The sequence below is a fragment of the Camelus ferus genome, chromosome 7 (genome assembly GCF_009834535.1).
Source record: "Camelus ferus isolate YT-003-E chromosome 7, BCGSAC_Cfer_1.0, whole genome shotgun sequence".
Taxonomy (NCBI): domain Eukaryota; kingdom Metazoa; phylum Chordata; class Mammalia; order Artiodactyla; family Camelidae; genus Camelus; species Camelus ferus.
Genome location: NC_045702.1, coordinates 17,862,032 through 17,874,736, shown reverse-complemented (window position 1 = coordinate 17,874,736; position 12,705 = coordinate 17,862,032). Strand labels below are relative to the sequence as shown.

The 12,705-nt window shown below is 42.1% G+C and overlaps 2 protein-coding genes across 2 annotated transcripts; both read right to left on the bottom strand.

Moving 5' to 3' along the window:
* Positions 1–578: 578 nt before the first annotated feature.
* On the bottom strand, positions 579–1,815 carry TAS2R5 (taste 2 receptor member 5). Its single transcript, XM_014559840.2, is given in 2 exon segments — positions 579–1,130; positions 1,133–1,815. Coding segments are annotated over 2 exon segments (891 nt in total). The 5' UTR covers positions 1,533–1,815; the 3' UTR covers positions 579–639.
* A 5,776-nt stretch (positions 1,816–7,591) lies between these two features.
* Positions 7,592–10,915, bottom strand: TAS2R4 (taste 2 receptor member 4). The gene has a single exon (XM_032483519.1). It carries the CDS (start codon positions 10,819–10,821, stop codon positions 9,934–9,936), a length of 888 nt encoding a protein of 295 aa, XP_032339410.1. The 5' UTR covers positions 10,822–10,915; the 3' UTR covers positions 7,592–9,933.
* Positions 10,916–12,705: the final 1,790 nt, after the last annotated feature.

Sequence of the window (12,705 nt, the reverse complement as noted above, 5' to 3'; positions counted from 1 at the left end):
TCTTTAGGGTAGCCGAAGCAAGTGCCCCTCACTCCCATCTTGCCCCACCCTAGGTCCTGGGCATTGGAGCTGAATACCCATCACGGCAGCCAACTAACTTTTATCCTAAAAGGCAAGTCTAGGGCTCAAAGAAACTTCCAGAAATAAAAGGATGTTTTGTTTTGTTTTGTTTTTCAATTAGATAACTAGACCTACTACAGAAGAAAAGTAAGAAAATTATTTGATACTTTCTGTAAGTTTATCTAAAATGACTAATATTAATGGATAGGTCAAATTTCATAAAAATTAATAATCATTATATTAATTGTTCTTAATCTCTGTTTCAGTGCAATAGGAAAAACCCAACTTATATATGCAATTTTGAAAGAAATGAATTATTTGCTGTATGTAAACAGAACATAACACCTCTTTTACCAAACATAAAGCCCCAGCCTGGATTTCTACAATACATTAAAATAATGTACTTTACATTACCAAGAGAGAAGCAGTACTGATCTTTATTCTGTATTTCCTATTGCCCATCTGTTGATTTGGTGTCAAAGAAGGAAAAATTTTAAAGATACACAAATCAGCTCCCTTATGGAGAGCTATCAAAAGAGCATCTCAAAAGAGTCTCCTGACCACTCCTTTCTTTCCAGATCACAGGCCCCAGGATCTCCTAGCATACACTGTCTTCCACAGGATTCTCTGGCAAGTCTGCTTCAACCTGGGATTCCCCATGATCCAGATGACAGAGTGGAGAGAAGTGTAGGCAGCCACGAGTGTCTCAGAGATGAACAGAGTGGCGAAATTAGCAGGAAAAGACTTGGAGGTGATGGAGAAGGGGATGGCCACAAAGTAAACTATGTAAAGTATGAGGAAACAGCCCAAGGACTTCAGCACAGTGATGTGAGCCGTGGCCTGAAGATCTCTCCTGCTGGCTGTGTGGACCTTCATCTTCCTGTGGTGTCTACACAAAGAGGCCATCGGCATCCCAGAGGAAATAAGAAACATCATGAAAGGCAACACACTTCCTGCACTGAACTGTAATGTACACACATGGTGCCAGTCTGAAAGGGGGAATAAAATGCTGTTTCCTTTGGAAGAATGGCAGAGCTCTAAGCCACCGTGAAATGTAAGTAACAAACTGTGCAGTACACCAGAAGGCACCGGCGACTCAGGCAACAGGCCCTCTGCTTCAGCCACAAGTAGACAGGGTGTTCAAAGGTTGTGATCTTCCTACAGTAGAAGATACTGAGGAAAGTGGCAAACCACAGGCTGGCCTGGCTTATCAGGACCCAGAAGACACTGAGACAGTGAAGCCAACGGCTGCCCTGCAAAAGCGGAAACAGACTTAAGTCCACCACAATCAAGCACTGCAGGAGAAATCAGCAGACAGCCGGGCCCAGGACAATGGGGTTATATGAGGACCCCTCTAGTTTTCTGACCCATTCCCCAAAATGCCAGACCACAAGGACTCCATTTCCAACCAGGCCAGTGAGAGATTCAGCCACTGCCACCAGCACCAGCAGTCCTAGGACAGCGGGCAGCATCCTGGGGGGGGGGTCTCTCACTGCTTCAGTGCCAGTAAATGGGTATAGTGGCTAAGTTTCAGATCCCCTGAAGGTGATACCACACTCACTCATGACAAACTTTCACATCACAAAATTTGCCTTTGGTCTTGCCCTTCTGTAACCTGTCCTCAAGCAGAGACTGAACGGCTGTGACCAGGAACAGAGAGAAGTTAGAACCCTTCTGTAATTGCATCCACATGCATGGACTCTGAATGAACCCTGATCCTAGACTCAGAGATCTGAAACAGTACCACAGGTACAAACTCTCCCTCTCAAGGGTCATGGGCTAACATCTAGATACCAACACATAATATAATAAGATCTCTTCATGAGAAAGACCAGATCAAAACATTCTCAGCTTCTATACAGTGCCAGATGTGAGCTCATATGAATAAAAAAGAAACTTTATCTTCATAAAAAAAAAAACTTTGAACATATACACTTGAAAGCTGAATAAATCAGAAATTTAAAATATACTTCATTATTAAAGACAGAAGTGGGGGAAGTTTGGGGAAAGATAACAATCAGGAAACCAAAACATATTATATTTAAGTGCCAAATTGTAAAAAATACAAGAGGTCAGATAGAGGAGCTATTACTGTTAATCAGGACTTTTGATGTCATCTGTCCTTCATGACCAATTGCCCACATGCTCGTGACTTAGCATCTATCTCACATCAAGGTCTTACAGGAAGGAGATGAGCTCAAAGAAGTGAAAAAGACTAGCTCAGTTATGAAGAAATATAGGGAAAGTGCTTCATTTATTGTCCAGATTCCAGCTTCCTTGGGACCAGCCCAAGGCACATGCATTTGTGGGAGGCTGAATTTCTAAGACGGCCCCCAAGATTCCCACCCCTTGGTGTATACACCCTGAATAATCCTGGAGCAGGGTGGGACTGTGAATAACAGGGGATGTTACTCTTGTGATTAGGTTATGTTATATGGCAAAGATAAAGCATTTTTGCAGATGTGATTAAGGTCCCAAATCAGTTGAGTCTCAGTTCATCAAATGGGAGATTATCCTCTGTTGGCCTAACTTAATCAGTTAATGTCTTGGAAGAGGGACTTGGCCCTCCTGCTGGCCTTGAAGAATCCAGCTGCTGTGTTGTGAGTCACGTGGTGAAAAACTGTGGGAGGCCTCTGAATGCTGAGATTGCCCCTCCAGCTGACAGCCAGCAAGAAAATGGGACCTCGGTCCTACAACTGCAAGGAACTGAATCCTGCCAACAACCAGTGATCTTGGAAGAGCACCTTGAGTTCCAGCAGGAACGCAGCCCAGCCAACATCTTAATTGCAACTGGTGAGACCCTGCACAGAGGGCCCACCTAGGCTGTGCCGGAAGGCTTGACCCACAGAAACTGTGACATAATAGATAAATGTGGTTTTAAGCTGCTAAATTTATCTTGCTACACATAAAATAGAAAACCAGTACAGTGTTCAAGCCAGGCTAGAAACAACTATGAGGAAACGAGGAGGAAGAAGAATTGAAATAGAAAAGAAAAAGGCCAGTGAGCTTCTCAGGAAGGCAGCGTGGGTGCAGTGGAAAGAGAGCTGTATCAGAGGTCAGAAGTCCCAGAGTCTGGGCGCGGCGCTGCCTCGGGCCCTCCATGAAGCTACAGGGAGGCCAACATCCCGGGGCCCCAGTCACCCTACTAATAATGTATGGATTGCAGGACTAGACGTCTACTCATTTAGATACGACTTACAGAGCGCTCATCGTGTGCCAGGCAGCGAGCACTGTCCACGTCCTGCTTCCAGGGGCTCACACTGTGCGTCATCCTCACCCAGCTGTGAGACCTGGTGCCTGGGAGCTCTGGCTGCCGCTGTGGAGAGGCAGAGGGGAAGGCCACAGCTGCCACAGGCCAGAAAGCTTGGACGAGGCATGAACCTCTCTAAGAGCAAGGTTTCCGGTTTCCATGGTGACTGTCTGGTAGCAGACACAACTGCCCTTCTCTCCCACCTTGCAGCACTCGAGGTCCTGGGCAGTGGGACTTCGTGCAAAGAACAGTGGCCAACTGATGTGTGTCCAGGATCCCTAGTTTAACCTCAAAGGAAAAAAAACCCACCAGAAAAATAGGATGGTCTCCTGACAGATCACTTTATGAGTGGTGTTAAGAAAGCTAAACCACATAAAGAATTGAGATAATTAATTAATTCTAATAAGAAAAATTCCCTAAAAATTACATAGCAATTAATGCATAAATCCACCTTTTTTGTTTAAACACACTTTATTTCAAAATTATAGTTATTTTCTACTTCATTTTATCAGGGAGACATAGGGTACTGGCAAAGAAAACTGGATTATCTGCAGTCATTTAGAAAAATGTGATACTTTCCATGCAAAACATGAAAACTCAGTTTTGAATTCTGGAGTTTATTAAAATAATGCACTTTGCATTGCTTAGAGAGGAACAGCTCAGGTTTCTATTCTGTTTGTCCTGTTACCGTCTCATTTTATTTCAAAATCAAGGAAGAAATGAGGAGAAGAATTGAGAACAAAAATTTAATTAACTTTACTTAATTTTACAGTAAACTAATTTCACTGTTGGCAGTTATCTAGAGTAAGGATGACTAGATCTTTCTCCCATGTCACGGCCTCTAGGACCTCCAAGCACAGGCCACCTTCCACAGAATTCTCCAGCAAGTCTGATTCCTCAGGACCATGATGAGAGAAGAGAGAACTGTAGGCAGCTGTGAGCGTCTCAGAGACGAGATCGTGGTGGGCTCAGAAAGGGGAAGAGTTGGACGTGATGGCAGACAGACCAGCCAGGGCATAAAAGCCATGTGAACGAGGAAGCAGCAGCTAAGGGACTCTGGTTTCAAAGACTCAGGTCTGACATTTTCCCCAAAAAATGCCCTCCCCCTCCAAGTTGCAAGACTAAGTACAGCTCCAACTCCTAGTCTACAGCGGACACATCTCAGGGACGCAAACATTTTGTTTTCCTGCACACAGCCTTTTTCAGTGCTTCCCAGAACTGTGCCTACATTGCCACTGGAAGGCACTGAGGGAGGAAACTCTTCTGTAGCAGCTGTTAACCTGAGCAAACTAATTCTTCTCTTAATGCACTGTATGAGTTGAGAAATTCAGAAACTGAGCAAATTAAGCACATTGTTAATAAGCATGTGTAACTGGAACAAAAATTATCAGTACACATATATTCATCGTCTTCCCAGCTTCTTTTCCCACCACCTCATGATGGGGTGGAGCTCTTGCTCACTGGGTCAGTACCTTCTCTTGGGCACCAAAATTCAGGTATCTGGAGGGAGGTGCCAAACTACACCCTCCACGGCCTGCATGCAGCAAGATCACAGTCTCTGAGGAAGAGCGTAAGTACCAGCAGCACCGCTTGGGTGGGGAAGTGAATGGCAGTGAGGGGACGTAGGGACTGACAGAGCAGGAGCTGTGTTCCGCTGCTTCCATAAGTATGAAAATATGGGAAGAGAAGTAAGGACAGCAGACAAGATTTGGGAGACCCTCTGGGAAGCAAGGCTTAATTCCCCGTTCCTTGAGAGGGAGCTGGACTTAGAGACTTATTCTAACCAAGAATGTCTGGAAAGGGAACCGGAGTAACCAGTGAGTGGAGAAACCTGGCAGGTAACCACCTTAACAGAGCAAAACAGGTTAGCATGACCAAAGGCAGGTCATGATGACATCACGCACCCCGACGTGACGTGGTGTGAGAAAGGTACTTCACATCTCTTGCACTCTTCCCCAAGGGCCCACAACCCCAGCCTGCCTGTGGGAAAAACAGACAAAGCTAGATTAATGCCTGGACAGTCATCATCCAAGCTGTCAAGGTCATGGAAAACAAAGAGGGATGGAGAAACATCACAAACCAGAGGAGACTGAAAACTACCTGACAACTAAATGCAATGTGATATCCTGGATTCGATCCAGGAATAGAAGAAGAGTATGTGTGGGGAAACTGGTTAAATTTGAATACAGTCTGTAGTTTTGTTACTAGTTAATGCATAAATGCTAGTTTCTTAGTTGTAGCAAATATACCAGGTTATGTGAGGCATTAACATCAGGAAAGCTGAGAGAGGGGATTATGGGAACTCTGTACTCTGTTTGCAACTTTTCTATAAAACAAAATAAGACAAAAAATTAAAACTTTATTTTTGAAAAGTTATATAAAACTCAGTTGAATAAAGCTGTTTGCATGAAAATTACACTTTTAGCAGTTTGAGAATTGTGCTTTTCCAGACGAGACTTAGGAGACTGAGGTTTTCCCCCAACACTGAAAGATCATGCTAGGAAAAGAGCCAAGCAACAGAGTGGGCAGACAGGGCTTTCTGAATATCTGCTCATCCAAAGCAAAGTGCCCGCAGGTTCATGCTGGTTCCAGCTCTCAATGGGACACAAAGCTCATGACTAGCTCCTTATAAGGGGAATTTAAATAGGGGAATTTGTGGCCAGTCATAGAAAGGTAATGCGCTTCAAAGACAGATTTGGGTTTGCTTCCCAACTCAGCCAGTTAGTAGCTGTGTCCTTAGACAAGTCGATTACCCTCTCAGAGCTCCTGGTTCCTCTTTATAAAAATTACAGTAATACTGTTTACCTCACTGGGCTACTGTGAGGATAAAAGGGCGTATGAAATTACCCAGCCTGATGCCTAGAAATTAATGTTAGTGTTCTTTCCTTCCTTGGGGATTTCTCTCCATAATCACTCCTGTCAATAAAGTAGGGGAGCATGTGAGGTCTGCTGTCATCCGCAGTCTAGAAATACACGAACTGCGCTGCTGCTTCTAAAGGAAGGTGATCGATCAGCTCTGTAAAATTCCAGAATTTCTAAAGGAAAGCACGAGTAAAGATAGGAGACTGATTACCACAGGCCATTAAAAACACAGACAAGTCAAAGATACAGAGGGACAGGTAGGCGTTAGAGAGATTTTCTGAGTAATATCAATGTATTTAATTATTTCTTCTCTTGAGATACCTGAATTCTGATCATTATACAGTCATTCTCCCAACTATGAAAGCAGCAAAATTGAGACAAATAATTTTCCTGTATTTAAAATAGGTAAGAAAAATCATCAAACAAATCAAGTGTGTACCTGTGTTTAGGCACCTCATTTGCAAGCAAGCTGCACACATATCGAGCCATCACCCAGGGCCTCACGCTCCTTCTACTTACGCAGAGTTATAGTCATACCTTTTCCCAGACCTATACACTCACCCCACAGCCATAATCTGGGGAACAATCTAGCTGTTCTGACACGAAGTTACCACTGGAGCTCCCCTAGCAGACTGACCTGACACCCACCTCACCCGCGTGGGGAGGATGGCCTGCAGTCTGTGCCCCTCCTCCCGCTGTTGTCCTTACCCTCCAGCCTCTCCCTGACATCCTTTAACTCCTATCCCTTACTTGTTGTTAATTTCCATGCCAGGCAAATTCTCATACATTCATTTAGCTTCTTTTCACCTTTTTCTCCCTCAAGGAATAAAACTGGCCATGGGCCAGTTATCCAAGTCCTTAGAGATCTGTCAAACCACCACTCTCCTCTTCTACTCCCACCCCCAGGAAGAACGGGAGGCAGGGCATACAAAATTTGAAAGAAAGTCCCAACCTCTCCAGCCCTCCCTGAGAAGCAGTGGGCTAGGCTAGAGGGTCCATCCCAGCTTCAACTTATAAAAAAAGAACATTATCATTCTGAGTGAAGTAAGCCAGAAAGAGAAAGAAAAATACCATATGAAATCGCTCATATGTGGAATCTAACCAAACAAACAAACAAACAAAGCATAAATACAAACCAGAAATAGACTCATAGACATAGAATACAAACTTGTGGTTGCCAAGGGGGTGGAGGGTGGGAAGGGACAGATGGGATTTCAAAATTGTAGAATAGATGAACAAGATTATACTGTAAAGCACAGGGAAATATACACAAGATTTTATGGTAGCTCACAGAGAAAAAAATGTGACAATGAATGTATGTATGTTCATGTATAACTGAAAAATTGTGCTCTACGCTGGAATTTGACACAACATTGTAAAATGATTATAAATCAATAAAAAAATTCTCTCAAGAAAATAAAATTTAAAAAAAATTAAAAAATAAAATAAAAAAAGAACATTATCAGGAAATTTAAACACCTTCAGTAAGCTTCAATTTTACCAGAAGACCCTGGCATCTGAGGCTATCTTAAAAGTTACATTCGATACATGCTTTAAAAGACTACTGTCTTCTTCCTCTTAATCCCTTCTTTCTTTTGTCAGCGTTTTTTTTTTTTTTTTTTCTTTTTCTTTTTTAACAGCTGAAACAACTGAAAATGGCTCATCAACAGAAAGCTGGTAACAATGATCAGGGAAACCCGAAGTCACATTTGTTTAAGTAAAATTTAGGCGATGTGAAGAAAACCTTCCACCCAAAAATAATTGCCATTTTTAATTTTGTTTGCATATATTTTTTTACAAAAAAATTGCATCATACTGCATACACATGTTTTTATTTTTATTTCACTTAGTAGTATATTATAAGTATATTTTCTCAGGTTATATAAAATGTTCTTTGACTAGACGATGGTAAATAACTACATACTACTTCATCATACATATATACAATATTGCACATCTTTATGGTATAGCATAAGTTATTTGAGGAAGGCAATAGAAACACAAAACCAGTGTCTGAAAGAATAGAGATGTTAATTTTTCATGAAGTCCTGGGGTGAAGGTGTAAGCAGTTCAGAGTTGGTGCAGCAGAAACTCAACAGCCAACTCTAGGATGAGTAACTGTCACCTCATCTGCATGGTCCAAGATGGTCAATCATTACATTGACATTCCAGCCCACAGGAAGAGGAAAAGGAGAAAGGAATGGAAGGCATATACCTGTTCTATACGTGCCACCTAGAAATTATACACATGACTTCTGCTCATACTATATTCGCAGAAATTGATCACTTGGTAACACCTATTTATGAGAAAGCTGTAAAATGTAATAAGCTGCCAAAATTCTGGGTGGCTAAAAATTCTATAACTATGTAAGAGAGGGGCAAGGGAACATACATTGGGGACCCATGAGGGTTTCTGCTATTCATTCAGAGTTCTTACGTCACGGTGTACATTTAATCACTCTCCTAATCTTCAGATTCTGACATGAGGAATACCTCCAGGTTTTGTAGCACAAAATATTGGTTTGGGTAATGTTTACTGAATATTGTAGTCAAGATTCTGACGGCTGAAATGGGGAAAATCAAGTAATTTATAAAATCGGGAGATTTCTCAGGGTTTTTTCTTTTTTAATAAAGAGAATGTTATTTTAATAAGATTATTTATTTTGATATGTGTAAATATTACATGCCCTATAAGTACCAAAAACTACATAAATTATCATTCCCCAATTTTCATTTCAGAACATCAATATTCTGCCTTCAGATTTCTGTTCCTTTGTAGCCACAGTCCTGCTGTTCCAATTAAACAAACAAACAAGCCAGCAATCTCCTGGAGAATGATGCAGTGCTCATAAAATTCAGTGCATAAATTCATGCAGAGATGACATAAATTCACCAAAAGTCAGATGTCCCCACCACCAGTCCAATGACTCCTCTTGACTTTCCACTGAATTCCGTATGATATGATAAGGCACACACTTGGGTAAAGTCGCATTCAGATTGTGCTAATTTCACTATTTGGCACTTGCTTTTGACCTTAGACTAGCTCCCTGGATTTTAAGATCCTTGAAACCATCCTGGACTGGGCTTCTTTAATACTAGTCACTTCCCTCCACCCATCAACTCTGGCCCTTCCATTCTTTCCAGTACAAATCCCAAAATTCAGCCCTAGAGTTTCCCGGTAGTAATAGGTCAGTTACTGTCACTCAGAAAGCTGAGGACCCTTTTTCTGTACACCTGCCACAATGTACACCTAGTTCTTTTGATGTTTCTCTTTCCTCTCTTCTCTGACACTTTCCTTTTCTCCTTTGTTCTTTGCACCTCTTGCTATGCTTTAAGCCAGTGTAGCGGTTCCCAACGACCATTTATCTATTGCTGAGCCCTTTTCCAGGGTTCCTCAGCTAAACCTCAACAATTTAACTAAAGACATGAACCTTAATGCACTGCCTAACTGGGAGAACTTCTCATTATACTTCAGAAGCCAGTAGAACAACATGGTGATTTCCGTTATCCAGGAATGCAACACCCATGCAAAATACATGATAAGCAATGACCCTAAACAAGTTCCTCAGAGAAAGTGCCTAATTTAAAAATATTAGCTATATATATATATGACTACACTGAAATACAGGTACTTGAAGGCCTAGGAAATCAGATTAGCAATTACAAAAAATGAATTCCTCAGACCACTGGGAAAGCTGCTAACGAAGAAAATCCTGCTCTGGATGAGGTGACTCCAGCCACCATCTGTTATTGAAACTCCTCTATTTATTGAAGTGAAGAATCTTCTTTGCTTTTGTTTTCAGTTTAGGATGTGTGAGAATAATGAGAACAGAATGTGCTGGAGGGTAAAAGGTGGAAATAATAATATAAATGGACTTGAGTCTCAAATCACTCGCTACAGAAGGGAGATAATGGAGCAGGGAAGCAACTGAATACGGAACGTAGAGTATGAGGAAACAGATCATCAGCTTCATAGCACCCACATGAGCCTCGGTCTGGGGAGTCCAAAGAGCAGTGGCACTTCTCTGCATCTTCTGGATGTGTCTCCTCAAGGAATTTATTAACAAGGAAGCAGAAGTCACATTAAGGGAGAACTGTAGACATGAGCTCAAGAGCCAAGGGCTCACCAAAAGGAAGATTTCCTCATTGACGTCACAGACGGTGCCATTTCTCCCGGTCACCAATTCCAGAGAGCGTGATGCTTCTCGGAGCACAACATGCAGGAGAGTGGTAAAGGCAGAAATCAGCACACAGGCCAGCAGCAGCCTGGGCATTTTGGGGGAGAGATTTCGTTTCAGCAGGAGAAAAACTGGGTGTTGGTAGTTAGTAATCTTCACACAGTACAAGGCGTTGAGCAAGGTTACAAACCAAAGACTATTAGAGTCCAAAAACAACCAACACGACAGAAAATAAGTGGATATGGAGACTGACCTTCGAATACTTGAAGAGATGGAGAAAATAGTACTCAGTCCCAGGATGAGAACTCGGGTGATGCCCAAGCTGAACAGGATTCTATCAGAAGAGGAGATCTTGTGGCTTTTGACCCAATTCTTGTAATTGATCACTGCAATGAACAGATTTGCAATGACTCCAACAGAAGTCACAATTGCTGAGATAATAAGAGAAGAAAAAAAGAATGCCTGACGCATCTTTACACACTGAAGAGGAATACTAAATGTCTAAGTAGGCACCAGTAGCAAGCCAGGAAGGACATTTCCTTTTTTAATTTTCCCCAGTGTGGCAAATGAGCCATTAGTGGCTTAAGATCCAGCTGCTTTTACTGAGATGCAAATCTTCCAAGGATTGCATTACTATTTCTTCACTCATATCCTGTTTTCCTTAGAAATGCCAAATTAAAACAGCCGAGGTGAACCTGGGAGTCTACTTCTCCAAGAGAAGGAGAGCTAGAAGGAGGAATTACGGCATGCTCCAAGAACTTCAAGTCCAATGATAAGAGTTCCAGTCCAGCATTTTTTCCTTCACTGTTTCACCATGAATGCAGCTTTTCTTCATACCTAAGTATATGGTGGGAATTCCCATGCCTCACTCCTACCCACCCCATCCACACACCCATGGATCACCCAGATCCAGCTTCTCTCTCCCCTCTAATCTGTTGATGTTGCAACCATTTCCTCCATCTGTCATGCTGGCCATGCCAATGTTACTCTTTCATCCCTTAGCATCTCCTGTGATTTACAGTTACCTAATAGACCAAGTTCAAGAACTCCTGGAGAAAGGCTTTTTCAACTAATGCCGTCCTTTCACGATGACTCCTCTACTTTGCATTCTCTCCTCAACCATTTACATAGATTTGTGCCATAGTTATTTGCTGTGATCTGCTTCTGCTTGGAAAAGAAATGTCAGCTCTTCCACATTTTTTCTTTTTAGATCTGAGTTTATGCTTAGATCACACTTGGCTATTTTCTCTCAGGCAGTTAACTGGCAATCAAAATACTCTGGTACTAGATACACAGTAATGCTTTAGTTATAGTTTTGTGTGCCAAATAGACAGGCATATCATTGCCTGATTTCTCTGTAGTTTCTTAGATGGTAAAAGGCACAGTACACCTGGTAAGTTACATTTTCAAAGACCGTGAGTGAGTGCAAGAGTGTGGTACCTCGTAACTCCTCTAACAGTTGAGTGAAGCCAAGGTGCAGGCCTGGATGCAACCACATACAGGCTACAAAACGGCATCCAGGTGACCCACACAAAGTCCTACTACCAAATCCAAACAGGAACAGATAAAAAGAAGGGGGTAAGACAGGAAGATGACCAGGGCCAGAAGAGGAAAGTAAATTCATGAGGCTCGTTAAGATAGATGATAGGAAGACAACCTGGAGGAATTCCCTGATCCAGAGCCTAGTTTTCTGTACAAAACTAATGGGCATCGACAGAGGCATGGCCAGATCAAACAGGCAACACGGAGTGAACAAGCAAGGCAACGATTAAAAGAAAGATTATATCGTAGCATATTATTTCCACTTAACTATCTATAAAATAGATTACTGAATTAGAGTAATTAACTTGAAACATTATAAATACCACAGTTATATAGAATAAGCAATATGGAGTAAGATATAAGAATTAAATGTTCCCCCAAAGAGGGGAAAAGCCAGTATTGGACAGTAACAGATCCCACTCAGAGTGTGATATACAAGATTGTTGGGTTCTTGGTAGCAGGAGGTACTATAATTCAGATGTGATCATGTTGGCAAGCATGATTAGTTCTGTCTGAAGTTATTTCTGAAAGGGTCATTATGGGAAAAGTGTCAACAAAATCCTTTCTCCCTCTGCATAAGAATTTCGCCTTCAGCTAAGCATATCTTATGGAGACCTCCTGCTCCCTCGAATGTGGCAGATAACTCTTACGTGTGTATCCCTTGGTTTAATCCTGGAAGGTGTCTTTCTGAAATTATTACAAGAGAAATTGGCTCTTTTGGGACATGAAGCTTTTATTTTAGGGCAGCTCCATCCTTACCCAAATGTGGATCTCCTCTCCTTGCACCTGAACTGTTATAACTGGCAGCAAGGA

Bases quoted from the DNA above. Each gene is read 5' to 3' on its own strand.
- TAS2R4 (XM_032483519.1), bottom strand. From the start codon at position 10,821: ATGCGTCAGGCATTCTTTTTTTCTTCTCTTATTATCTCAGCAATTGTG.